At 60.1% G+C, this 23,228-nt stretch overlaps 1 protein-coding gene across 4 annotated transcripts in view; it reads left to right on the top strand.

Moving 5' to 3' along the window:
- The window catches only part of SYT7 (synaptotagmin 7), a 59,078-nt gene that overhangs the window by 25,226 nt on the left and 10,624 nt on the right, over nucleotides 1-23,228 (top strand). Inside the window, exons 3-8 of one of the 4 annotated variants that reach the window (XM_087422817.1) lie at nucleotides 3,439-3,518; nucleotides 7,599-7,730; nucleotides 8,618-8,842; nucleotides 12,259-12,627; nucleotides 16,573-16,695; nucleotides 21,617-21,752. In XM_087422817.1, the coding sequence (XP_087278943.1) occupies nucleotides 3,439-3,518; nucleotides 7,599-7,730; nucleotides 8,618-8,842; nucleotides 12,259-12,627; nucleotides 16,573-16,695; nucleotides 21,617-21,752 (1,065 nt within the window). The remainder of the gene's footprint in view (nucleotides 1-3,438; nucleotides 3,519-7,598; nucleotides 7,731-8,617; nucleotides 8,843-12,258; nucleotides 12,628-16,572; nucleotides 16,696-21,616; nucleotides 21,753-23,228) is intronic. The other 3 variants (XM_087422814.1, XM_087422815.1, XM_087422816.1) reach the window with 3 other exon arrangements.

The following is a 23,228-nucleotide window of genomic DNA, read 5'->3' on the forward strand; positions in this document are numbered from 1 at the left end:
GGGGCCTTCCCCGGGGTTAGGTGGTGAAGGGTCCCTGGCAGGCACCTTCCATCCCCGAGATTGAGCTCCATTCTTCTCCCTGCCCAGCCACAGAGGGCCTTCAGGACAAGGCGGGGGGGGGGGGGGGGGGGGGGAGGCTTGTATGGTGGGGGCTTCACCATACAGGGGACACATGCCTCTGGGGAGCACCGAAAAAGCCCATAACCCAGCATGCCTCCTTCGAGAAAGGCAAACTCAGGAATTGGGAGCATGACACTCCGTCCTGGGATGTTCAGCTCCAGGCAGCTCCTTCCCCTGGGGAGGAGCCACGGAGAAGGCCAGCTCTGCCCCACGTGTGTGTGTGTGAGTGTGTGCTAGTGTGTGCATGACCCGGGCCCGCTCCTTACGCACAGGTGTGTGGAGCCAGCCTGGCTGCCCTGCATTGTTCCCGGATCTCCTGTGTCTGTGTCTGTCTCAGAATTTCAGGGGCGGTGGAGAGGGGGCTTGGCCACGTGCCTGTGTGCACGAGTGTCCTTAGAAGCCGTGGGAGTGGCTGAGCACACACTGCAGCCCTGTGCGTCTTGCTGCAGGCCCCGTTAGGCTGTCTATCTGTATTTGAAGGCAGGGGAGGGTTGTATGAGCAGGCGCTGCTGGTGGTCTTGAATGGGGGGTCTTTTGTGCTGAGTGTGTGGACTTTGAGGGTATTGGTGCAGTGTATGTGTGTCTGTTGGCCCTTGCCTGGTGGGATGTGGATCATCTCATCAGATCCCCGTGTGAGCTGATGCTTATGTCTGCCCCACTGTCCTGGCCTCCCCTGGTAAGTGCTGCAGTGTGTGTGTGTGTGTGTGTGTGTGTGTGTGTGTGTGTGTGGTGAGAGCCTCACCCCCACCCCCACTCACCTGGGGACAGCAGGTCAAAGATGACAGCTTTTGTAGCAGGTGGGGGGCCGTCAGTGCAGGAAGTGCCTTGAGCAGCTGAGAGGTGCAGAGTCTTCCTGGCCCCAGCCCCTCCTCCCAACCTCCAGCCAGGAACTTCCCCAGGGGTCCAGACCACAGTCTGTCCCTCTCTACTTGCTCCCCTGAGCTGCTGATAGACAGTTGCTTTGCCCAGCCCCACAACCCTGCCACCACCCCTCCCCCACGCCCCAGGTTTCAGAAGCCAGGGAGCTTTCTGCCAGAGCTGTCTCCGTGCTCCACGGAAGGGGCTTTAAAATGCCCCCTGCACAGTTCTCTCCTTGCAGCAGTGACATGACACCTGACAGCCCAGATCCCATTTCCAAACATTAATAACTTCTTTAATCTCCAGCTGGCTTTTTCCAGATCAGCCTGGCCAGCCCCCTCCCTGATGAGCAGGCTGGTGGGATTTGGAGCCGCCTGATGTCTCCTGGACCCCCCCTGGGGTTCCTATCATTGCCCCCTTAACTTTCCCCTGCCCCCCAAATCAAGTCCTGCCCTGGTCCCTGCCCCTATAGCACCCCAGCGCCTGCTGCAGAGTGATCGTGGCAGCCAGAGGGGAAGGCTCTCTGAGCTGTGGAAGGAAGAAGGGCTGGCAGAAACTCCCAGAATGCCCTGGGTGAACTAGGGGCCCAGTCTTGGGGAAGGGGCAGCTGACCAAGACTAGGAAGAAAGAGGAGAGGGGGTGAGGGGTGGCGATGGGGGCCCTCCTTGCCCCACTGCCTGAAGTGCTGGAGAACACTTAGGGTGGGGCTCCTGCCTGAGGGTCCTGTCCAAGAAGGGCCCTTGGCCACAATGGAGGGGCTCCAGGCCCCTGATCTTCCCAGTCAGAACTGGGAATTGTTGGGGATTTGAACTTCTGGGTAGCGATGGGAGGGATCAGAGAGGCAGCTGAGAGAGGGCTCTGTTTTTTAACTCTTCAAGGTCTAGTTCAGAGGCAACAGCCCAGGGCTCGGACCCCAGGGTGGGTGGGGCACCAGAGGGGCGCTTGCACTGGATGGTTTTTGAGAACTGCGGGGTACCAGGTTCCACACAAAGTCAAACCAGACAGTCCCTGCCATTTCTGGCTACATTCCTGGGGGTGGGAGCTGAAGTAAGAAAGGAGAGGATAGTGTCTCTGATGAGAGCCTTGAAGGATGAGGGACCTGGGGCTCATCCCGTGACACCATACCATTTCAGAAAGGAGGCCAGAGAGGGCAAGGGACTTCACCAGGGTGACCCGGGGAACATGGGGCACAGCTGGGACCAAGAGCCTGGTGCCTCTGAGAGGTAGGGGCAGTGGAGATGGAATGAGTGCCCTCCACCCCCTCCAAACCCCTCCAGGGAGCCCTGCTGCTGTTCTCCCTAAACACGCGTCTCTCGTGCTGCGAAGGGGCTGCAGCTGGCAGGAGCATCGGGGAACGTGGCTGTGCGGCTTTTATTTTGCTTTAGGGAGAATGGAATAATTGACTGTTGTGGCTGTGGCGTTGGTGCACATGACGGCTGTTGGGGAAATGTGTGTGTGTGTGTGTGTGTGTGTGTGTCTGTCTGTCTGTCTGTCTGTCTGTCCCCACTGGGCTGGGTAGGGGTAGGCCAGTGCCCAGTGGGAGAATGGGCTGTGGGGGCAGCCCCAGCCCCGCACCGCCTGCATCAGCCCTGGGCGTGGCCCATGGGTGTGCGTGAGGATGCTTGGTGGCAGCCAGGAATGTTAATGGTGCTGGGCTCTGCATAAGCTAAATTTAGAAACCCAAACCGAGAAGGTGAATGGTGCTCACCTTCCCGGCAGCAGGCCCAGTTGCCTCTGCAGCCGGGGCTCTTCCCCTAGCCAGGGGACCTGGCCTGGCGTGCCCACCCTGTCCTGCCCTGCCCCTTCCCCCACTCATGCTGGTGTGAGGAACTCTGGGGGGCTGGCCCAGGCTGCCCTCCAGCCTCAGAGTCAGTGGGCAGCCTCCCTTCCTACAAAGGAGAATGCTCAGGCCTGGCCCTACCTCCTATCCCCAGAGCAGGAGGACCCCAGGGAGCCCCCAAACAGTGATGGACACAGCTCTGGGCAGGACTGGGCAAGGGGCCCTCTCTCCACCCCCGCCACTCGTGTCACTGGCTGCTGCCAATCTTGCCCTGCAGGATGCCACCCCCACCATCTGGGGGCGGTGACGTGGCCACTGTGACGTGGCCAGGCTCCTGAGAGCTGTCTGCCCATGGCAGAGGGAGATGTGTTTCTGGGAGCTGGGCCAGAGCCCCAGGAGACAGGAGGACAGGAGGGGCCCCATCCCTGGGGGTCAGGGATGAGGGGCAGGTCAACGGGGTGGGGCAGATCCAGAGCCCAGTGGGGCCCAGGAGTTGCCAACCAGGGAGCAGGTATCGGTGGGGCTGGCACCCCACAGTGGTGACACCCTCACAGGTTGGCCCCAGACCTTGTTGCCAAGGCTGGGCTCCAGTGTACACCCCTCCCGCCGGGGCCCCACTCTGGGGAGGCAGGGAGGGTGCAGCCCTGTCTCCCAGGAGTGACCCTGTGCTGTCTCCACAGGGCAAACGCTACAAGAACTCCTTGGAGACCGTGGGCACACCAGACTCAGGGCGTGGGCGCAGTGAGAAGAAGGCCATCAAGTAGGTGCCAGGCTTTGAGTTGGGGGTGGGGGCCCACAGGCCGCCCAAGTGGGAAGAGCCCCTCTCCTCCCCAGATCTGGCCACACACACAGCCAGTTCCCCCTCACATCCCGGGGCCATGCTGTCTCTCCCCACACACACTCCCAGCACCCTGGGGTAGCTCTGGGGCTCCACATTTCCTCCCTGTGGCCCGCAGACCCTCACAATGTTCCAGGGCCCCCACCCCCATTTTCTGGCTGCTCTCACTCCCAGCACTGTCTGCCTCCCCCCTCCCCCCCAATTCTGGTTCCTCCATCCAACCTGCATGTCACATACACAGTCTCCAACCCCCTCCCCGCTCCCCTGTACTTCTAATCTTCTCCCCCAGCCCCTGCGCTGGAGAGCCCCTCTCCAGGGGGCTCATGCTCTTTTCTGAGACCCCACCAAAATGTTCTGAGGGTGACCTGGAAGTGGGGGCAGACCCTGGTCTGGGCCATTCAGAGGAAGTGGAGTGATCAGGAGAGAGACTTCCCTCCCTGTCACCCCGGGTCCCCATTGCATGTCTTGTGGCCTCTGACTAGCCCCAGTTGCCCCGTTTTGCTCGGAGAGCCCCCTTCAAGTAGGCAGATCTGCCTTCCACTGCAGACCACCTTGGCCAGCCAATTTCTGAGCGTTGCTGGGAGACACCAGGGGAAGCCTCCCTGCCCCACCTGGCAGGAGGCTCTGGGAATGGGGGGCGCTCTCTCGAGGGTTCTGTGCCCTCTGGCCAATGGCCATGGCCCCTCCCTCTCTGCTGAGCGCAGGCTTCACTGGAGGCTGGCAGGCCGAGGTAGGGCTGGGCACTCCTCCATCTTAGCCCGCCAGGGCCGAGCCTGCCAGCCAAGAGGCCCTGCGCGAAGCAGAGCCTCCCCCAGCCCTTCCTTCCTTCCTTCCCTCAGGCCCCAACGCCCAGCCCGCGCCCCTCCCCTGGTCCATCTTTCTCCCTTCTTCTCTTCCTACTTCCCTTCTTCCTCTCCCTGCTCCTGAGGGCTCCCTTCCTGCCCCTCCTTGGCCCCCTCCTCTTTTTTCATCTCTTGCTCTGACCCTGTTTGGGGCCCTCACAGTAGCTGCGGGTGTGTGTCTGTGGGGGGTGGGTAAGTGGAGGGGTGGGCCAGGCTGAGGTTGCGGGTGGGGACGAGGCTGGGAAGGAGGCCGCTGGGAGCCTTTGAAGCTGGATTTGCTTGCCCACTCTCCAGTCTTCAAAGCTGAAAGCTGGCAGGTCTCGGGGGCTGTTGCAGAGCCCAGGCCCCAGCTTTCTGAAGGTGGAGGGACCGCGTGGGGGCAGCGCAGGGCCAGCCAAGCCCAGCCCAGCCCAGCCCCTGTGCTGCCTCCAGGCCAGGCCTCTCACTGAGTTTGCAGCCATGGTCCGGGCCAGAGGGCCTGTCTCTGCCAGGTGACCGTAACCTTCCTGGATAGGGGTATGCGTGTCCTGGATGGTCCTGGACAGGGCCCAGGAGAGGAGGCGGGATTCCCAACAAGAGGAGAGGGCGGACAGCAGAGTGGGCAGCCGGCTCTGCAGGCTGGGACAGTGCCCGTGAGGGCTCTCTAAGACAAGATGGGGGCGACAGTGGGCTGTCCCCCACATTTCTGTGGCCCTGCAGCCTCTGCCTCCCAACGCTGCTTAGCTGCAGACCCTCTGCCCCAGGGGAAGGAAGCCACCGTTCACATCTTCATGCCCCCAGGTTCCTAGGCCTTTGTCTCTTGCCACCACCAAAAAGCCAGTGAAGTGGCTTACCCACTGCACAGTCTCCACAGGGGCTTAGGCCTTCCTCCAAAGGGGTCGTCTTGTCAAGGATTCTGGGACGCTGCATTCTTCTGCCGTGCTTCCCAAACTGTGTTCCTCAGAGCACTCGTGCCCCATAAATGATTAATAGTTATTTCATGAATCAAGGGTTCCATGACCAACGAAATTTGGGAAACACTGCACACCATATATCCTTGGAAATACTGATATTCATTGGCCCAGTAAAGGCTCTGAGAAGTCCTGCAGTAAAGGAACCAGTGTTTTGCAAACTTGTTTAATTAAAGATCCTCTTTCCTGGTACTGCAGCAGACCACCTGAGGGACCCTGGAGCTCCTTGGAACACAGGATGGGAGACCAGCCAGGCAATGATGACCCTGGGTGGATCTTTCTCTCCAGGACCTAGGGTTGGATGGCCCTCGTTTTTGGAGACCTGGAGGGGGCAACAGGAGGGAGGCCTTCCAGCTGCTCCATCTATCCGTTACACTGGGGGAAGGGGACCAAAGGATGTCTCTGGTGGGAATAGGGTCTTCTGTGGAAGGAGCCTCCCCAGGGAGAGGCCTCCCACTACTGAGGGCCTGTCCTGCCTCCCATCCCTAGTCCCCACTGCCCCTGTGAGCTGGCTCAGGGCTTTGAACCCTGTGCACCGAGTCCTCTTTGAGACATTTACAGGGTGCATTCTGGACAGACAGAGACTCTGTCCACACCAGGAAGGCCCAAGGAGGCCATGTCCATCCTCAGGCCGGGGCCACCATCTCCTCTGGGCCTGTGCTGGCAGCTCAGCCTCTCTGTTTTTCTGTTCTTTGTTCTTGAGTCTGAGGTTGAGAACCAAGGTCAAGGTCAAACTCTTAGGGGGAGAGAAGCAGGTACCCTAAGAACATGTTTGCTCAGTCATCAGGGGGCTGTTTCCCTCACCGTGCCCTTCCCCCCACAGAGCCCTCACCTTGGCCTTGAGCAGTGGCACAGCCTCAGCACACGCGGCCCACCCTCAACACTCCTCCCTGGAGCCCCTTTTCCCTAGATGCATTCCTGAGGGCTCAGGCATGGCTCTCTTCTGGAATGTTCCTTTGGCCTGGGAGCTGTCTCTTCTTTCCCTGTGCTCTTAGGCCTGCTTCTAGGGGTCCCAGGAGCCTGACAAGCTGGTGGAGCCCCTTGTCCTCAGCTGCCAGGCTTTCCAGGCCATGCCTTCTAACAGCTGAGTCTTCTGCCACCCGCCTCCCATGGAAATCCCCACATTCTCTGTGCTTCCAGCATATCTGCTACTTCGGTAGGACATGTCACAGAGCAGGAGGGGATGGAGAGACTGGAGCAGAGGGTCCTTCCAGACCCAGCAGCTCCACCTTGGAAAGGGATGGGGCACAGAGAGAGGCTGCCCCAGCCAGCAGGCCAGATACATGCCAAGGGCCCAGGGCAGAGTCTGCCCATCGTCCCCCCCCAAGAGAAGGGCAGACCTGTGCCTCCACACAGGCCCCAGAACAGAGGACCTGAAGGGCCTCTGGTGACCCTGGTCACACCCTCAGCAAGGTCAGAGGCGTGGAGATGCTTTCCTTTTCTGGGGGGTGACCCAACCACCACGTTTACAATGAGTGGAGGGGGTGTCTAGTTCAACTGAGATCCTGCTAATCTTATGGGAAGGCTACATCCCAGCCTTTTTTGAAGGGGGGAGACAGCAGAGGAGGCTGGGGGACCTCAGGCCAACGGGAGGAGGAAAAAGACAAGCAGGGAGCTGGGCCTGCCCCAGGAGCAGTTCAGTGGAGGTGATGGAAGAGAGGAGAACCTCGGGTCTTCCAGAACTGGGGCCTCCACCCCTCCGTGGGAGAGCTGACGGCTTAGCGGGTACAGCCAACCTTCAGGTTTGACAAGCAGGGAGACTGAGGCCGGGAGAGGTGGGGCCCAGCCAGCTGACCTACCTTTCAGCTCTTTCCCGCCGGAAACCACCACCCTCTCCTCCTCCCACTCCCCACGCCATCTCACCCACGGCCTTGTCCTGACCCCCTCTCCCCTCCCCTCCTCTCTCACCATCTTTCTCTCTCCCACCAGCTTCCTGGGTGCGAGGCTCCCGTCTGCCTGCCTGCGGCTCGCCTCCTCTCTGCGTGGCCTCTCCGGGCCCTGGAGTGTGTGCGCGTGGGTGTGCGTGTGCATGTGCGTGTGCCGGCCCGGCTGCCTCACCGCCGGCCTCTCTTCCTCCCGCAGGAGCCGGCCTGCCCTGCCCGCCACGTGCCCCGCCCCCGGGGCCCCCACCCCTCTGCCCCCACAGGACTTGAAGTTCTTGTTTCTTCTTGTATCTTCCTGTTTTCTCCCCTCTCTCTCTGCCCCTCCAGCGATCTAGACAGAGACTTTTGGAATAACAATGAGAGCACAGTGCAACAGAAATGGAGTTCCTACCCTCCCAAGGAGTTTATTCTAAACATTTCACCCTACGCCCCTTATGGCGACCCACGACTGTCCCTCAAGTGAGTGACTTTACTGGTTTGATCATGTGTACCGAGTATCCGCGCACGCCCTCCTTCCCCCTCCCGGCCCCTCACTTCTCCTGCTCCTCTCCCCCCACTTCCCCACCCATGCACCCCATGGGCAGGCTGACCATGGAGACGAGCAACCCCTCCTGCCCCCCCTCGCCTGCCTGCCCCTCTCCGGTCCCCTCCCCCAGGGCCAGCCATGCAGAAGAGCCCCCTCCACAGCCACACCCGGCCCCCCAGCTGGTCCCACCCCCCTCTGTGCAGTCAGGATGGGGTTGCCCGTTTTGGTCCCTCCCTCTGGTGTGGCTCGCTTTTTCCTCCCTGCTGTGCACTCCTGCCCTGGCTGCTCGGTGGTGGTGGTCGGTGGTCGGTGGTCGTGGCGGTGGTGGCGGTGATAGAGGTGATAGTGGTGGTGAACTCTGACTAACATGGCTTTCTCTCTCTCCCTGCCTTGGGGCCTCCTGGCCTGGACAGCCCGCTCTTCCTCCGTCGTTAACCCTTCGTTGTCCTGTGGGATAGAGTTGGAGGTGGCTGCCCTCCCCCCACCCCCGCCGCCCCTGCCCCAGGCGGTGGGGAGGGGCCCCCCCTCCGTTGTCGTGGTGCGTTGTTCTCTGACCCCATAGCCCACCCGGTCCCCCTCTCTCCTCTCTGCAGGCTCCGCTGTTAACCCATTTGCCGTGCTGATGTCTCTCTTTCTCTCTCTGTCTGTCTCTTGTCCGTCTGTCTCTCTCCTCCTCCTCTCTCACTGTCTCTTTCTTCCTTTTATCTGTCATTGTTTTTCCTCCTCTTCCACCCCCCGACCCCCACGTGTGGCCTGCCCTCTCTCCCCCACCGCCACCCCCGGTGCCCCTCTGGCCCGGGTGCCTCGTGCGTGCCTCCAGTGGCACTCTCCTGTCGGGCGCCAAAGTGGCCGCCGCGGCGGGGCTGGCGGTGGAGCGGGAAGGCCGGCTGGGGGAGAAGCCGGCGCCGGTGCCGCCACCCGGAGAGGACGCCTTGAGAAGCGGCGGGGCTGCCCTCAGCGAGCCGGGCAGCGGTGGCAAGGCTGGGAGAGGCCGCTGGCGGACGGTGCAGAGCCACCTGGCCGCAGGGAAGCTCAACTTGTCCAAGTGAGTGATGGCCCCATGGCCGCCGGAGCCAAGAGCTTGGGCCTGCCCCCGCCAGGGTGGACAGCGGGACCCCTGGCATGCCCGCTGCTGCCCCCAGAGGTGCCGTCCTCGGCCCCTGGCTCATTTCATCCCTTCACGAGACTCCCATCGTCCTTGCCATCGGGCACGACCAACAGCCATGCAGTGTCGCACCTCAGCCTCCGGCTGCTGCCCCCATCAGTCTCTTTCTTTGCCAGTGACCAGGTCATTCCATTTTCTGCCCTCAGGGCAGCTTCATTTCAGTCCTTGGGTCATCCCATCCTCTTTGATTGGCTGCCCCATCTCAGCTGTCAGGTCACCCCTCCGTGGGCAGCAGGCCCGTGGTTGTTCAGCCATTGGACCATCCCATCCTTGGGGAGCTGGCCCACCCTCAGCCTGTGTTTTATGCCACTCATCTGCCACCGGCCCTTATGTCTTACAGCCAGCAGATGGCTCTAGACCCAGAGGTTGAGCCATTCCATTTTTGACCATCAGGTGCCTCCATTGGCTTCTCCCAGTCTTGCTTGCACCATAACACCATCTGTTACGCAGGCCCACCGTGAGCAGCCGGGCTGTCCCCATTGATTCATCCTCACCCAGCCATCCCCACTGGCTGTCCCAGTCTTGGTCAACGAGCTGTCCCACTGTCAGCTGCTGGGATTGTGTGTTCTTAGAGGTTGGGTTGTTGAACCCCAGCTAGCTTCTCTTCTCTGACGAGGGTGGTCTGGACATCAGATAGAACTGTTTCCTTTTTAATAGCTATCTGAGCTTGCCAAGCAGACATTTGGTCCCTCTCTTGGGCCATGGATGTAGGGTTAAGCCCCTGTTCTCAGCAGATAGTATGTTCCCCCCTCCCCGCCATGGGGCACCTTTATTCTCATCTTGGCTTTTAGAACCTTTTTAGAACCTTCCATTTCCCCGCAGCTGAGCTCTTCCAGGCTCTAAATCCTTTGAACTATGACCATTCTCACCCATTGGGACATAGGTTCCATTTTCAGCTTTTAGAGCTGCCTCGTTCCCAGCTAATGGAGCAGCCTCTCACTTAGAAGGCTGACAGCCCTGACCCCTTCTTAGCTGTTGGGCTGTCCTGCTGTCTCAATTCAGGGCCCTCCTGGGTCTTTTCAGAAGGCCCATGGTTCCCACCATTGGGACCACTGAGAGCCACCATGCTGAGACCTCATTTGCCTCTTGGCCTGAGGGAACACAGGCCGATTCCTCCCTTGACATGGAGCCTCAGGAGGGACCCGGAGGGAAGCCCCACACCCCCTCAGAGAGCCAGGCCCAGCGCCCCGCCTGCCCCAAGCTGCCCCAGCCACAGACTCCAGGCCGGCTGAGGCCTCCATGCCATCAACTGGCTCCAGGCCTGGAGGAACCAATTTTAGTTTCCTGTGACTGAGAGGTTGTAAATTGGACTAATTTTGGATGTGATAGGAAACCAAATTGAGGTCAGCAAGGAGGCGGCGGCCGCACAAGTGCTGTCCTCCCCCTGCCTCGCCTGCCCCCAGGGAGCTATGAGCCTACTCGGCCGGCCAGGCCTGGACTTGCTCCTGGTGATAGCTCTTATTCCAGGCCCGAGCCCGGCAAGGCTGCTGCCCCCTCCAGGACCCCAGCTTAAGCCACGTTTTGCTTTTCTCTCTCTCTCTTTCTTTCTTTCATTCTCTCTTTACTATTCTCTGACTTTCTTTTGCTCTCTCCTCTCTCTCTCTTTCTCTCTCAGCCCACAGGGGCAGCCTAACTGTTGTCCTTTGGTTCCCAGGGTAGGCTCAGGGTGTGAGCAAAGCTGAGGTCTGGTTGCAGTGGTGAAAGCAGCTCCAAGGGCCCTGGGGCCCCTCCCTCGGGCAGCTCCAGGGTACCTAGCTACCCTGTGGCCCTAGACCAGGAGTTGGCAAGCTTTCTTTATAAAGGGCCAGATAGGAACTATTTAGGCTTTACGAGTCACATAGTCTGTTTTATGACTACTCATCCCTGCCTTTGTAGCCCCAAAGCAGCCATAGACAGGATATAAACTAATGACTGTGTGGCTGCATTCCAATACAACTTTATTTACAAAAACAAGTGGTGGGCCGGATTTGGCCCACAGGCTATAGTTTGCCAACGCCTGCCCTAGACCACTGGATTGGGAGACGGAGGGAAGGGACAGAAGAGGAAGAGGTTGGGACCTCTGAGGCCCTGGCCCTGCATGTATCTCTGGCCAGGGGATGAAGCAGGCAGGTTGTCTGGGGGAAGCCAGGGGTCTCCACTCCTTCTGCCTCTATCTCCTGGGACATGTGTAACTACCACTGGCTTGAGGAGACTGAGCGATACCACACATCCCTGGGCCCAACCTCATTAGGTCCTCGTGGCAACCTGGTGATGGAGGCAGCTCAGGGGTTATTTTTTACCCCCATTTTACAGATGAAGAAACTGAGAGGTGGACTCACCTTTCCAAAGTCCCAGTTAAGAAGCAGCAGAGATGGGATTTGAACCCAGTCTCTCTGACCCCACAGCGCCTCTGATCAGCCATGTCCTGTTTCCTCTCTGCCCCGTCCCTGTTCCCAGCATTTGTCATAGATGCTGGCGGGCCCATGAGGCACGTGCCCCCTTGCAATTGCATAGAGGACAGCACAGTCGCCCTGTTTTCCATCAGAATTGTGGCAAAGTGGTCAGACAGGTGGCTCCGGGAGCTCCCACCTCATCAGCCCCTTTCCTGGGTGCCCTCTTCTGACTGGGAGTCATTCCCAAGATACCAGGAGAGGACACTGAACCTCAGAAACAGGGAACTCTGGGAGGAGGGTGAAGATCTGCACCAGAGCCTGAATCCTGAGGCAGCCGTGTCCCAAGGGCAGAGGTCTGGGAGCCTGAGAACATTCCCCAGCCTGTGTGGACAAAGCATTAGAATTGCTGCCTCCCCCCCCCACTCACCAAGCATTACTAGGCCAGCTCTGCACTGGCCTGGATTTCCTCGTGTCTCCAAAGGCCGGTAGTACTCAGAACACAGAGGCAGACTTTCCTGGGGTCCCCCGGTGAGGCAGCGGGAGGGGGTGGCAGCGGCTCCCTCCACCCCCTCCCATTCCAACACGACAGGCAGCCGCAGGGCCCCGGGACCGCCTTCACCACGCAGCCCCCGAGGCCCACTCAGGCTCAGACAGGAGGTATTCAGGCACTAGCTGAGCCAAGGCCAGAGGGTGGGCTGGGCAGGGCCGACCTGGGGACCTCAGGGTGGGCGCGGGAGGTTGTGGCCTCCTGGGTGAGGTGGTGGCGGCGACGGCAGCGGCGACAACTCCGATGGAGGCGTGGCGAGGTCCGGCAGAGCGCGCCCTCCACTGGGGCCTCCTAGTGCTGGCCCTGGGCTCCTTTCTCCTCCACTGTGATCCCTTCATCTGCTTCTCCTTTCTCTCCTCTCCTCCACCCGCCCCAAGTTTCGAGGACTCCACCCTGTCCACGGCCACTACCCTTGAGTCTATCCCCAGCTCCACGGGAGAGCCGAAATGCCAGCGACCCCGCACCCTGATGCGGCAGCAGAGCCTGCAGCAGCCGCTGAGCCAGCAGCAGCGGGGCCGGCAGCCCAGCCAGCCCACCACCAGCCAGAGCCTGGGCCAGCTGCAGGCCCATGTGGCCTCGGCGCCGGGCTCCAACCCCCGGACCACTGGCCGGGGCCAGGGTCGGCAGGGCGCCTCGGCCGGCTCCAAGTACCGGGCGGCCGGCGGCCGCAGCCGCTCCAACCCGGGCAGCTGGGACCACGTGGTGGGGCAGATTCGAAACCGAGGCTTGGACATGAAATCCTTCCTGTAAGTCCCCCCCTTGAGCGGCCCGGCCCTCCACCTCCCCGACCCAGCCTCTTTCCCTGACATCTCCTCGGGAGCAGCTGGTCCTGTCTCAGCCCTCCATCTCTATGGCAGGGTGCCTAGCAGACTTGGCCACCCCCTCTCCAGCCTCTTGTGGCTCGTGGCTTGTCCCTGAAGCCCCCAGGGAAGGATTCGTATCTGAGCCACCTCTCTGACGACCCCAGCCCCCTCAGTGCCTTTGGGGCTCAGAGAAGGTCCCCCCTAAAAGTCAGTGGAGACACTAGAGGATGCTGCTGAGGTCCCCAGATCTGTCTCCTCCTCCTGGTCCCAGGCTGCTCCTGGTCACCCTGCCAGCCTCGCCCTCTGCTCCCTGTGCTCCTGTGACCTCTCTCCTCCCATCCAAACCTGGTCTCCTTTCACTCCATCTCCCAGGCCCTGCCTCCTCCTCGTCTGCAGTTGACTTCTTCCCCGTAACCCGACTCTGCTCACCTTCCTGCCCCCACTTCCTCCCTCCCTCTCACTTCCCCTGTCCCTGCCATCGGCCCTGTCCTCTGCCTCTCTGACCTTCCACGGCCACCTGTCCTCCAGCTCCCGCCCTGGCTCCCGTTGTGACCCGTCCCCAGAGGACAAACCTCGGATGTTCCCCTAAAGCTTTAGAAAATGTTGTTTCTAAAATAACAACACACCATCGATGTCTAGCCTCAGCCATTCCCCTGCGCTGTGGGTCCCCCCTACCCTCGCTGGTAGGGACCCCACCCAGGGCACCCTCTCCCCAGCATCCCTCTCTATATCTGCACTCGCTCTCAGAGCCCAGGGCAGGCCTGGGCTTCAGTCTCTGACATCTCCCACCTCCTCTGGCCTAACATGACCTTCCTTCCAGGCTCTGGGGATTATTCCTCTCACCCAGGTCTTCCCTGGGAGCACTTTTCACGGAGCAGGAGACCAGCACAGTAAGCCTGGGAGAGACAGGGAGGAGGAAGGGGAAGGCCAAGGTCAGGCCCAGTGCATTGGCACAATGCGGGGATTCTGAAGGCAAAGTCCCACGGAGCATCCTGCCTTTCTGGTTGAGACCCCAGCCCGAGCTTCCAGGGCGGACAGGAGTGCTGCCCCTGGAGGAGGCACCCCAGCCGAAGAGGCCCTGCCATGCCAGCTCCCTACACCTGTGCAAGTGGCCTGTGGCCCTGGCCCAGCAGGACATGCTACCTGTGACTCTACTTGGCAACTCGGGCAGTGCATTCTCTGGGGCTCTCCCCAACGCAGGGACCCTCGGGGATCCAGCTGGACGCCTGCACGAGACAAGATGCCCAGCAGACCCTCTTGGCTTCCAGGTGGTGGTTTGTTTTGGGACGGATGCTGTGGCACTGGCGTGGATTAGGAGAGTGGAAGGAATTGGTTCTGCCGTGGCTTGAACAGAACTGAGGACCCGCCGGGCCCCTGCACCCCTCTACCCCTCCTGACCTCAGGCTGCTGTTTGCACAGCCGTCACCCTGCCTCCTGTTCTAGCAGCCGTCACACTGGTGCAGGGGCCGTCCCCAGGCTCTGGGAAGAAAGGAGCTAGCTGCAGGAAAGCCCCGTGCACCAGCTCTTTCCTGCCCACCGCCTCTTTTCGTCAACCAGGATTTGATGAGTGGCATCACCTGTCAGCACCTTGTCCACTCTGCTTCTGCCCACTTTCGTGCCCCTCACCTGCCGGCCACCTCCAGAGCTCACCCCACCCCCACCTCCTCTGCCTGTGGTTCCTCACAGCAGGGGTCGGCAAACTTTTCCTGTAAAGGGCCAGATTATAAATATTTTAGGCTCTGCGGGACACATGTGGTCTCGATCACATTTAAAAATGTACCAACCATTCTTAGCTTGTGGGTTGTATAAAAACAGGCCACCAGCTGTAGTTTGCCGACCCCTGATCCCTGCCTTTGGTTTAGCTGGCGTGCTTCTGAGTCCCTTCTCTTGCCCCAAGATCTGGTGGCCCAGGTAGAGAGTCAGGGTGGGAGGGTTAGCCAGGCCCCCCAAGATCCTACCCCCTTGCAAAGAGTAGGGAAGCATTGCCTCTGCTTAATGGGTGTGTCCTCCCCACACTGCCAGCTTCTCCCCTAAATCTCCCCCTCTTGCCCCCCATTCTCGCCCCTGCAGCCTGCCATGCCAGAGAGAATGACAAATTGAGAATTTATGCAGAGGAGCCCTTTGTTTTTAAGGAGAGCAAAAGGAGTATCTGAAAAATGCATTAACTGGGGAAAAACATGTTGTTTTCGTTGGGTTCGCCTTCCCCCAGCTCAACCGGCTCCCAAGCAGCCAAATGGAATTTTACCAACTCCACGACAGTACCGGTGGGCAGAGAACAAAGAAAATGGGATTTGTCCTGAGGGAAGGGGGTAGTTTTTTCCTAAAAGTTAGATGCTGGCGCAAGTGTCAGCCTGGAGTGACTGCACCTAGGACAAAGATACAAAGACAGAGAAGGCAGTGTGGCCACTTAGCATCCTCCCCTCCCTCGACCCCACTGCCCTCTCCCATTTTCCAAGAACCCTGTGCCCCCACCCCTCCCCTCGCATGCCATTTCTCATCTGCTAGAGTTCCCTTTTTGACAACCTCTCTGGGAAATAGCCATAGCCAGCCAATTCCTCTATAAACCTTGCCCTCCTGGATCGTGGTTGAAGTGGTAGACTTCCTGACCCAGGATCCCCTCATGCACACATTCCAGAACGTTCCGTCGGGCTTACCATCTTTCCCTTGGCCCTTCTTGAGACATGCTTTCATGCCTGCTCTATCCGAGAATCCTCTCTTTGTTTGGGTGAGAGACCCAACGCTGGATGAGCTCCATGAAGCACCCAGAAAATGCCCTGAAACTCAGATGGTGTTGAGGGGCAGCAGGTCACTTTTCGTCCCTGGAAAATGCCGGTGACCCTGCAGCTGTCCAGTGGTTCTCTGAGAATGCTCCATTCTAAAGATGTCACAGCTTGACCTCTGGCCCCACGCTGCTGTCCACCTGTCAACTCCAAGAGGTTCTCGCCTTCTCCTTGTCTGCCTGGACTGTGCAGCCTCCTCCAGATGGTCCTCACTGTGGACACAGGCTCCCTTGAGTCCTGTCAGCATTCCTCCAAACCTTGCCAAGTGCCTGCACTTTCTCTCTCTCCACCTTTGCTTTTTGGTGTCTTCTGGACTACTTCTCCAAGGAAGGGCTACTGAACTGGACCCAAAAGCCTAGATGGTTATTCCCTGGATCTCCAGGAAGGGGAACACAGGAGAAGGCCCATGATGGCTGCACACCATATGCCAGAAGGGACTTCCATTCTCCTTTGAAAGGCCCGTGTGTCCAGGGACCTGGGCAGGGAGCTCCTAAGACCCCTCGTGCCATCAAGGACATCTGGCTGACCACGGCCCAGAGATGTGTTTACAAGGGGCTTCCATAAGCACAGGGTGCAGTGCCCATGGGATTTCCAAACTTTCCAAGAACCTCCCACCTGGAAGCCCCAACCTATCTGCACATTCCCGAAGCAAGATGGCGGCAGAGCCCCGCCTTCCTCTCCCAGGGGCCCAAATGGTCAGAGCAGAGATGAATTAGCTTTGGAAATCAGCCACGTCCCAGGGCCCCCCAGCCTTCCCCACGTGTTTCCTCGGGACCGTCCCATTCACACACCATCTCAGCAGGCCTCTGCCCAGCCCCTGCCCGTTTCTCTCTGGAATATCTCGCCCTGGCCCCAGGCGAGCTGGGTCTCAGGCTATGGACACCGCCCCTCCATTCCCTCCCTCCCTGCCTCTACCCTGCTCTGCTCTACACTGTTGACAGTGCTGAAGTTTGGTTTCTCTCCTGCAGGGCCAGTTTCTTACACTTTTTTCTTCTCTCTCTTTGTCTCTGTCTCTGTCTCTGTCTCTCTCTCTCTCCTTCCCCTCCCTGCCCCGACCCGTGGGGCCTCCTCGTGTCACCCCGGCTGGTGGGCTGCCCACGCCGGGCAGGGAAGGCCGGATGGTGGTGCTATCCTTGGTCTTAGGGCTTTCGGAACAGGATGACTTTGCCAATATCCCTGACCTGCAAAACCCAGGAACCCAGCAGAACCAGAACGCTCAGGGGGACAAGAGGTACGAGCACAGGCGAGGGCCTGCGGCGGCGGCGGCAGCGGCAGAGAAGGAGGCACGGAGGGGCCGCCTGCCTTGGCCGCCCGGCTGCTGGACGAGGTGGCGGTGCCTTCAGCGGATGCTGAGCGGGAGGACAGCCCCTCCCCAGCCGGTGCCCTCACACACGCCACCCCAGTGGCGTCCCGTGGGTCCGAGGCCATGCGGCTGTCCTGGGACCATTCTGGATCGAGCCTGCTCCTGGGCGTGCTTGCCTTGGCCTGGAGCAAGCCAGCCTGTCTGCCCCATCTTCCTGCTTGGCCCTCCTCTGCTGCCCCCTCATCTTTCATCTCTGCCCCAACCCCGACCCAGAAATCCCAGTTTCTCTGGTGGTTGGTGGGTGGGGGGGATGTTAGGGAAGGGGCGCCAGCCTGTTCTCCCTCATCCCCGCCACCTCAACCTCCCTCGTGCCTGAAAGTCCTGCTGGGGTGATGGTCACACACCCCGCTGCAAGGGTGTGACCCGGCTGCTGGGCTGATGGAAAAGGAGCCCCTGGTGGGGAGGGTGCGGGCTGTGGGAGAGGCCTGGTGACCAGAAAGAACCAGAAAGGCAGCCCCTGAGCCCGAGGTACCGGGAGGACAGAACGGAGTGAGGGGCTAAGAGCAGCTGGGAGCCCCATTGCTGGCCCTCTGGGCCCCGTGGGGACCAGGAGTAGCCCGCGTGGCCACAGCACAGGCTGAGAGAGGGCTGCATTTAGCACCATAGCCCCGGCCATCAGGAACTCGGGGAAGCATATCTTGATGCCCACCCACCCCCCCCCGCCCGTCTCAGGGAGGGCGTGGAGCACTCGGGAAGGAGACCTGGAAAGGTTGGAGGCCCCGGGGCCCCAGCGGCATCACAAGGGCGGCGTGACCCTGCACCTGGCCTGGCTGCCTCCTCTCTCCTGGCCTTGGGCCACACACCTGTAGTCATGGGACGACACCTCATCACCTAGGTCAGGTCTGCTTCTCGTCAGACCAAAGGCCTCCAGGAGAGCACGTGGCCCAGCAGCCAGGCCGCCGGCCTTCTAGCTCTGGTTCTGCCAGGGCGTCGCTCTGCTACCTTGGGCAAGTCACAGCCCCTCTCTGGGCCTCTGCTTCCTCGGCTATCAAATGAAGGATTGAACAGGGTGAACCCTTCCGGCTCAGACATGCTAAACTTCTAATGAGGGAACAGGCCATTGGGCTGGGGCACTTGTCGGGGACCCTGACTTTCCTTAAGAGGCCCTTAGGGGCAGGAAGGGACTGTCCCAGGCTGCTGGCAGGGGCCTGTGTGTTAGGGAGGGTTAGGTGGAGAGTTAGACAGCTGAGTTACCTGTCCCTCTGGTGGCTCCTGGAGACCAGCCCTCTCATTTCCTTCCCGTCTCAAGTCCACAGTTGCATGTCTATGGTGGGCAAATCCTCAAGTCCCCGGAGAGTGGGAGGGGAGAGCGGGACTCAGTGGCACAGGTGGTGTCACACCCTGAGTCCAAGTCCTGGGGTAGGGGAGGAACAGAGCCCATCACCTCCAGCCCACCTGATGCTACAGGAGTCCCAGCTTCCTGGGCTGAGGCCTCAGAGTTGGGCTGCAGGCAGGCCAGAGGCCCACGGGGCAAGGGCCGGGGGCCACAGACGAGATGCTGCAGGAGGAGGGCCGGAGCCCTCTGAAAGCCTGCTAAGAACCCAAGCCCTTGACGGGAAAGGTGTGAAGTGTGAGGGAGCAGATGCAGGCTGGAAACGAGATTTCACATCACCCCTGTGTTAATTAACTGGCTCCATTTTCACCCACAGCCTATATTTACCTCCTTGCCACTTAGATCTCACTCCATATTTTAACACACCCATCCCCTCTGATCATTACATCAGCTGGCCCCTGCCTTCCTGGGAAAGATGGGTGTGGAGGTGGAGGCCGCAGGCCCTTGCCGCCACCTGGCCTGACTTTCCGAGTAGACACGTGCCATGCCCACCTGGTCATACCCACCCCATCCCCATCTCACCCCATGAGAAACTCATTTCTCATGGCCACTGGGGTGTTTCCCGGGAGACTGGCCGCCGCGAGGGTGTCCAGAATCCAGCACTTCCTTCCCAACGGTCTCCCATCCCATGCTTGGCATTGGCCCACCCACAGGGCGGCGGGCACCTCAGGGCTCCACCCCTCTGGATTCCTGGCTCCTTGGACCTTGGAATAGTGGCTTGGGTCTGCTGTCCCTTCCTCTTCAGCTGCCTCCAGACCCAGGGTCTGCCTTTCTGCCCCAGTCCCCTCTTCTCCACCCAGTGGATCCCTCTGCCACATGTCTCTAGAGTAAGGGGTGGGTGGCCATTGGCTGTTGGGGAGGATATTCAGCTCCCGAGGTGTGTTAGCAGCAGGCTCCTGGGAGCAGCCACTCCAGGTCCCGAGCGAGGTGGGGCTGTGGCTAGCAAGCCACATGGACATGGGAAGTCTGGTCACTGTCCCCCACTCCCAGGATTCTTGGTGGCACTGAAGACCCCCATCTAGGATCCCCTGGCCCCTGGGCCTCAGCCCAGTGGGCCCCAAGAACTTGAGAATGCTCCTGGGCCAGGGAGGGAGGGAAGGAGGCCAAGGCCGCCCTGGGTCCCATGCCATGCTGTGCCCATTCCACCCTGCACCCATCCCCACCTCATGCTCTCAGCCACCCCTTTCACCATTACTCCTTGGGATCCAAATGGTTTCCACCGTGGCCCGACCCCCACCCGAGTGGGGTGCTGGGCAGGGCGGGGACCTGGCCACCCCATCGCTCTCCTTGCCCCAAAGCCACCACGTTTCTTCTGTCCTGGTGTGTGTCCCTCGCCTCCTCTCTGCCTCTCCTCTTGGCCGCCTCGCTCCTGCTGTCCCCCTGTCCACCCTGCAGCCTTCTTCACTTGTCTCCAACTAACCCTTCTTGGCCTCTCTCTCTCTCACCCCTCCTTCCTCCCATCTGCTCCTCACAGGGATGTTCCCAGGCCGGTGACGGGCCCCTCCGCCTCTCCCTCTGCCTCTCTGTGCACTTGTCTCTCTGTCTCTCTCTGTCCTGTGACCTCCGGTAGCTTCAGTGGTGCTGACCATCTTTTCCCAGGCTGCTTTGCAGCTGTGCTGACGCTGTGGTGTGGCCAAAATAACTCCGACTTTCTCATACCTTCAGCAGTCAATCTCGCGCTCTCTCCTCTCCCACTCTATTTTTAACCTGACTTTACCTCTCCAGCTATTTGTCTCCTCTTCCTCCCCGTGCCTGCCTGCGTGAGCACGTGTCCTCATGTGCGTGTGTCCGTGTGTGTGTGTGTACTGTATGTGCGTGCTCTGCTGTGTATCCGTGTGTGGGTACTGTGTGTGCCCGCTCTGCTGTGGCCGCGCCTCTGGGAGGGACGCCCCTCGTGTCCCGGGCAGGGTCACGTTTCCGTGTTGTCCAGGCAAGGCCGGCTTCTCACAGCAGGTGCGTCGTGCATCTGATTCTCAGGGTGTCTCTGGAACTGCTCCCTGCTTTTTCTATTTCAGTTTATCCCAATTCACATGCACACCTGGGCATGCCTGGGCCCCCCGAAATGTTTCCTCTTGGGATCTAAGTGTGTGCATTGCTGTATCTGTGTCATCTCGCTGCTCTGGTGACCTGCCTGGTTGCCCCTGCCATTCTCTCCCTGTTGCCCTGGGTGTCTGTCAGGCTTGTGTGCACTCGTGTGTATGTGTGTGTGTGTGCACGCCCTGCTGTTGGGTCCTGGCGTCTCCCCTCCAGGGCCTGGTATACTCTGTGCATGTCTGTCTGCCTGTCGTGGCCCACTGTGTGCTGGCGGCTGGTCCATACCGAGGCCATGGCTTGTGTCCAGCCTGTGTGTGTCTCCGAATCTGTGGCTCTGGTTCTCTCAAAGCTGTTTTGTTGTAGCCTGTCTCAAGCCCTGTGCTGCCAGTCTCCCTGTCTCTTCCTAGCTGCCTGCCCCCACCTCTCCTCCTCATGGGATGTTCCAGCCTGGTCCCTGGGCAGGTTTTCGTGCCCTCTTCCTGAGCCCCAGCTGGATGGAGCCTGGGCTCACCACCCAGCTGCTGGGCCAGAGAGCCCGGCTTCCCGGGAACAGCCTGGAGTCGGGGTGCAGACAGGGCCTCACGTGGAACAGTCAGATCCAGGGCTTCATGGTGGCACCCCGTCTTTCTCTGACCCTGAGTGAGACCCTTATCAAATGTGCAGTCATCACAGTGGGAGAAGCGTGAGGGCTGGGGAGCCAGGAGGTGTAGACTTGCCCTATCCAATAGATGACTATTTAAATCTAAATTGAGTCAAACAAAATTAACAATTCAGTCCTCAGTTGCACTGGCCACATTTCAAATGCTCAGTAGCCACATGTGGACAGCGCAGATATAGAACACTTCTGTCATTGTAGGAAGTTCTACTGGACAGAGCTGTGGGGCAGTGGTCTTGAGCTCACCTGGTCAGTCTTGTCTCTGAAGGGCACCTGTGTTCTCGCTGAGCCTGAACAAACACAGGTGGGGCCTTTAGTAGACAGCACTCTGGGCGTGTTTGCAGAGGGTAATGATGCGCGGAGAGGTGACCTAGACACGCCACGTGGGGAGCCTCCCCTCCTGGGCTGGGGCGAGCAGGGATGGGGGTGTCTCTGGGGATGGAGGCATGCTCAGAGACCACCATGCAAGCAGTGACTGGACTGTGGGGGATTTTCTGGGGAACAAGAGGCGTGGGTGCACCCACAGGGACAGTCAAGCCAGATTACTCTGGGCAGAGGCAAGGGGGATGGGCCCTGAGCACTGGTCTCCAGGGAAATCTAGGCCTCCCTGAGGACAAGAGCATAGCTCCTCCTGGCCCGCAGGAGATGGCAGCTGCTTCTCTGAGACCGCAGGGTCTCAGAGAAGGTCCTGATGCCACCAGGCCCGTGGTGCCCAGCCCAGCCCACCTCCCCACCATGCTCATTTGGATCCCCCGCCCCTCCCCCAGGTTGCCTCCAGGAGGGAAGGCAGTGAACACAGCGCCAGTGCCGGGCCAGACGCCCCACGATGAGTCTGACCGCCGGACAGAGCCACGCTCCTCAGTCTCGGACCTTGTCAACTCCCTCACCAGCGAGATGCTCATGGTGAGAAGGGCAGGGGCTGGGCTGGGAGGCCCGGTGGGGGTGGGGGGGGCGTGTATGGAAATTGGTGACAGCATGGGCGTCGTCCACTCAGGAAGGGGAAGCAGCACGGTGACTGAGTGAGCGAGGCCTGGGGTCTTTCCCCAGCTCTTTCACCAAAACAGCCTCTCTCTGCCTCAGTTTCCTCATTTGTGAGTGAGAATAAGAATGCCCATCCTCCTCCCGTCTCCTGTGTGGAGCAGGGTCTAAGGAAACCTACTCATGTGAGATATTATTTACGATCTAGAAGGAAAGGCTAGTGGGCAGAGGACTTGGGGCAGAAGGTGTCCCCTCTCTCAGAGTGGCGTCCCATTGAATGGAGGTCTGAGGGGTTGTTCCTAGGGGAGGGGTCTCATATCCGCATCCCAGGGACCTCCCCCAACCCCCATTGCTGGGGAGCCAGCTGAGCCCCAAAGAGAACAGAAGAGCAGGAGCTGTGAGGAGACAGCTGTGCTGGGCTTCTCCTGTCCATACCCCAGCCCACCAGGATGCCAGCCTGGTGGTTCTGGGGCGTTTTCACCAGGAGAGAGGTTGTGGCTTCACGTGGCGCCCCCTGGTGGCAGCAGTGAGTCACAGCCATTTGCCCCACCTGTGCTTTCCAAAGAGACCCTGGAGGGGCGGGGCCCCAGGATGAGGTCACTGTGATTGGGCAGCCAGAGGTTTGCAGGCAGGAGTCACTCAAAGGTTTGGCAGCTGATAAGCCCCCAGAAGGCTTGGAGAGGAAGGGAGGCTGGGAACCCGGCGCCTGCTGTGTTCCTACTGGACATGACCTGGGATAAGTCATTTCCCCTCCCTGGACCTGAGTTCCCCTCCCTCCCCTCTCCCTTCCATAAAGAGGGAAATGGAAACGGGCTTGGTGGGCTCTCAGGCCCTCGCCAGTCCTGACAGCATTCAATTCCCAGTGCTCTTGCTCTGGTACCACAGCCCCCACCCACCCTGAGGCCCCTAGGCCCCACCCTTTGCCCTTTAGGGTTCCAGCCGGCTCTAACCATCCACCCTCACTGCCCTTTTCCAGCCCAGTTCTTCTCACGTTGTGATATGCACACGAATCACCAGGGGAATCTAGTTAAAAATGCCAGAGGTGGGGGCCAAGAGTCTGCATTTCTCTTGGATGTAGATTAGAGCATCAGACTTTCCCTGTTCCAGGTCTGGTCTCTCTTGGGCCTCCCCACTTTCCCCTTCTCCCCGCCCTCCAGGCCTGGCCCTCTGCTGCCCTCCTGTCCGTCTTCCCCCACCCATGTGGATGGGCCTGGCCATGCTTTCATCTGGGTGGGCCATTGCTACGGTCCATCCAGCCTCCCTGCACTGTCTCTTAACTGGTTACAGCTTCCTGGTAGCCAGGTTCCCAGAAGGGACGGCCCTTTCCCAGCCAGCTTGCCTGCCCCTTGCTGCCCCCAGGGAGGAGCCGACAGCCACAGGCACAGGGAGGAAGTGCAGGCC

The sequence above is a fragment of the Ceratotherium simum genome, chromosome 34, assembly GCF_057802395.1.
Source record: "Ceratotherium simum simum isolate JZ-2026a chromosome 34, ASM5780239v1, whole genome shotgun sequence".
NCBI lineage: Eukaryota > Metazoa > Chordata > Mammalia > Perissodactyla > Rhinocerotidae > Ceratotherium > Ceratotherium simum.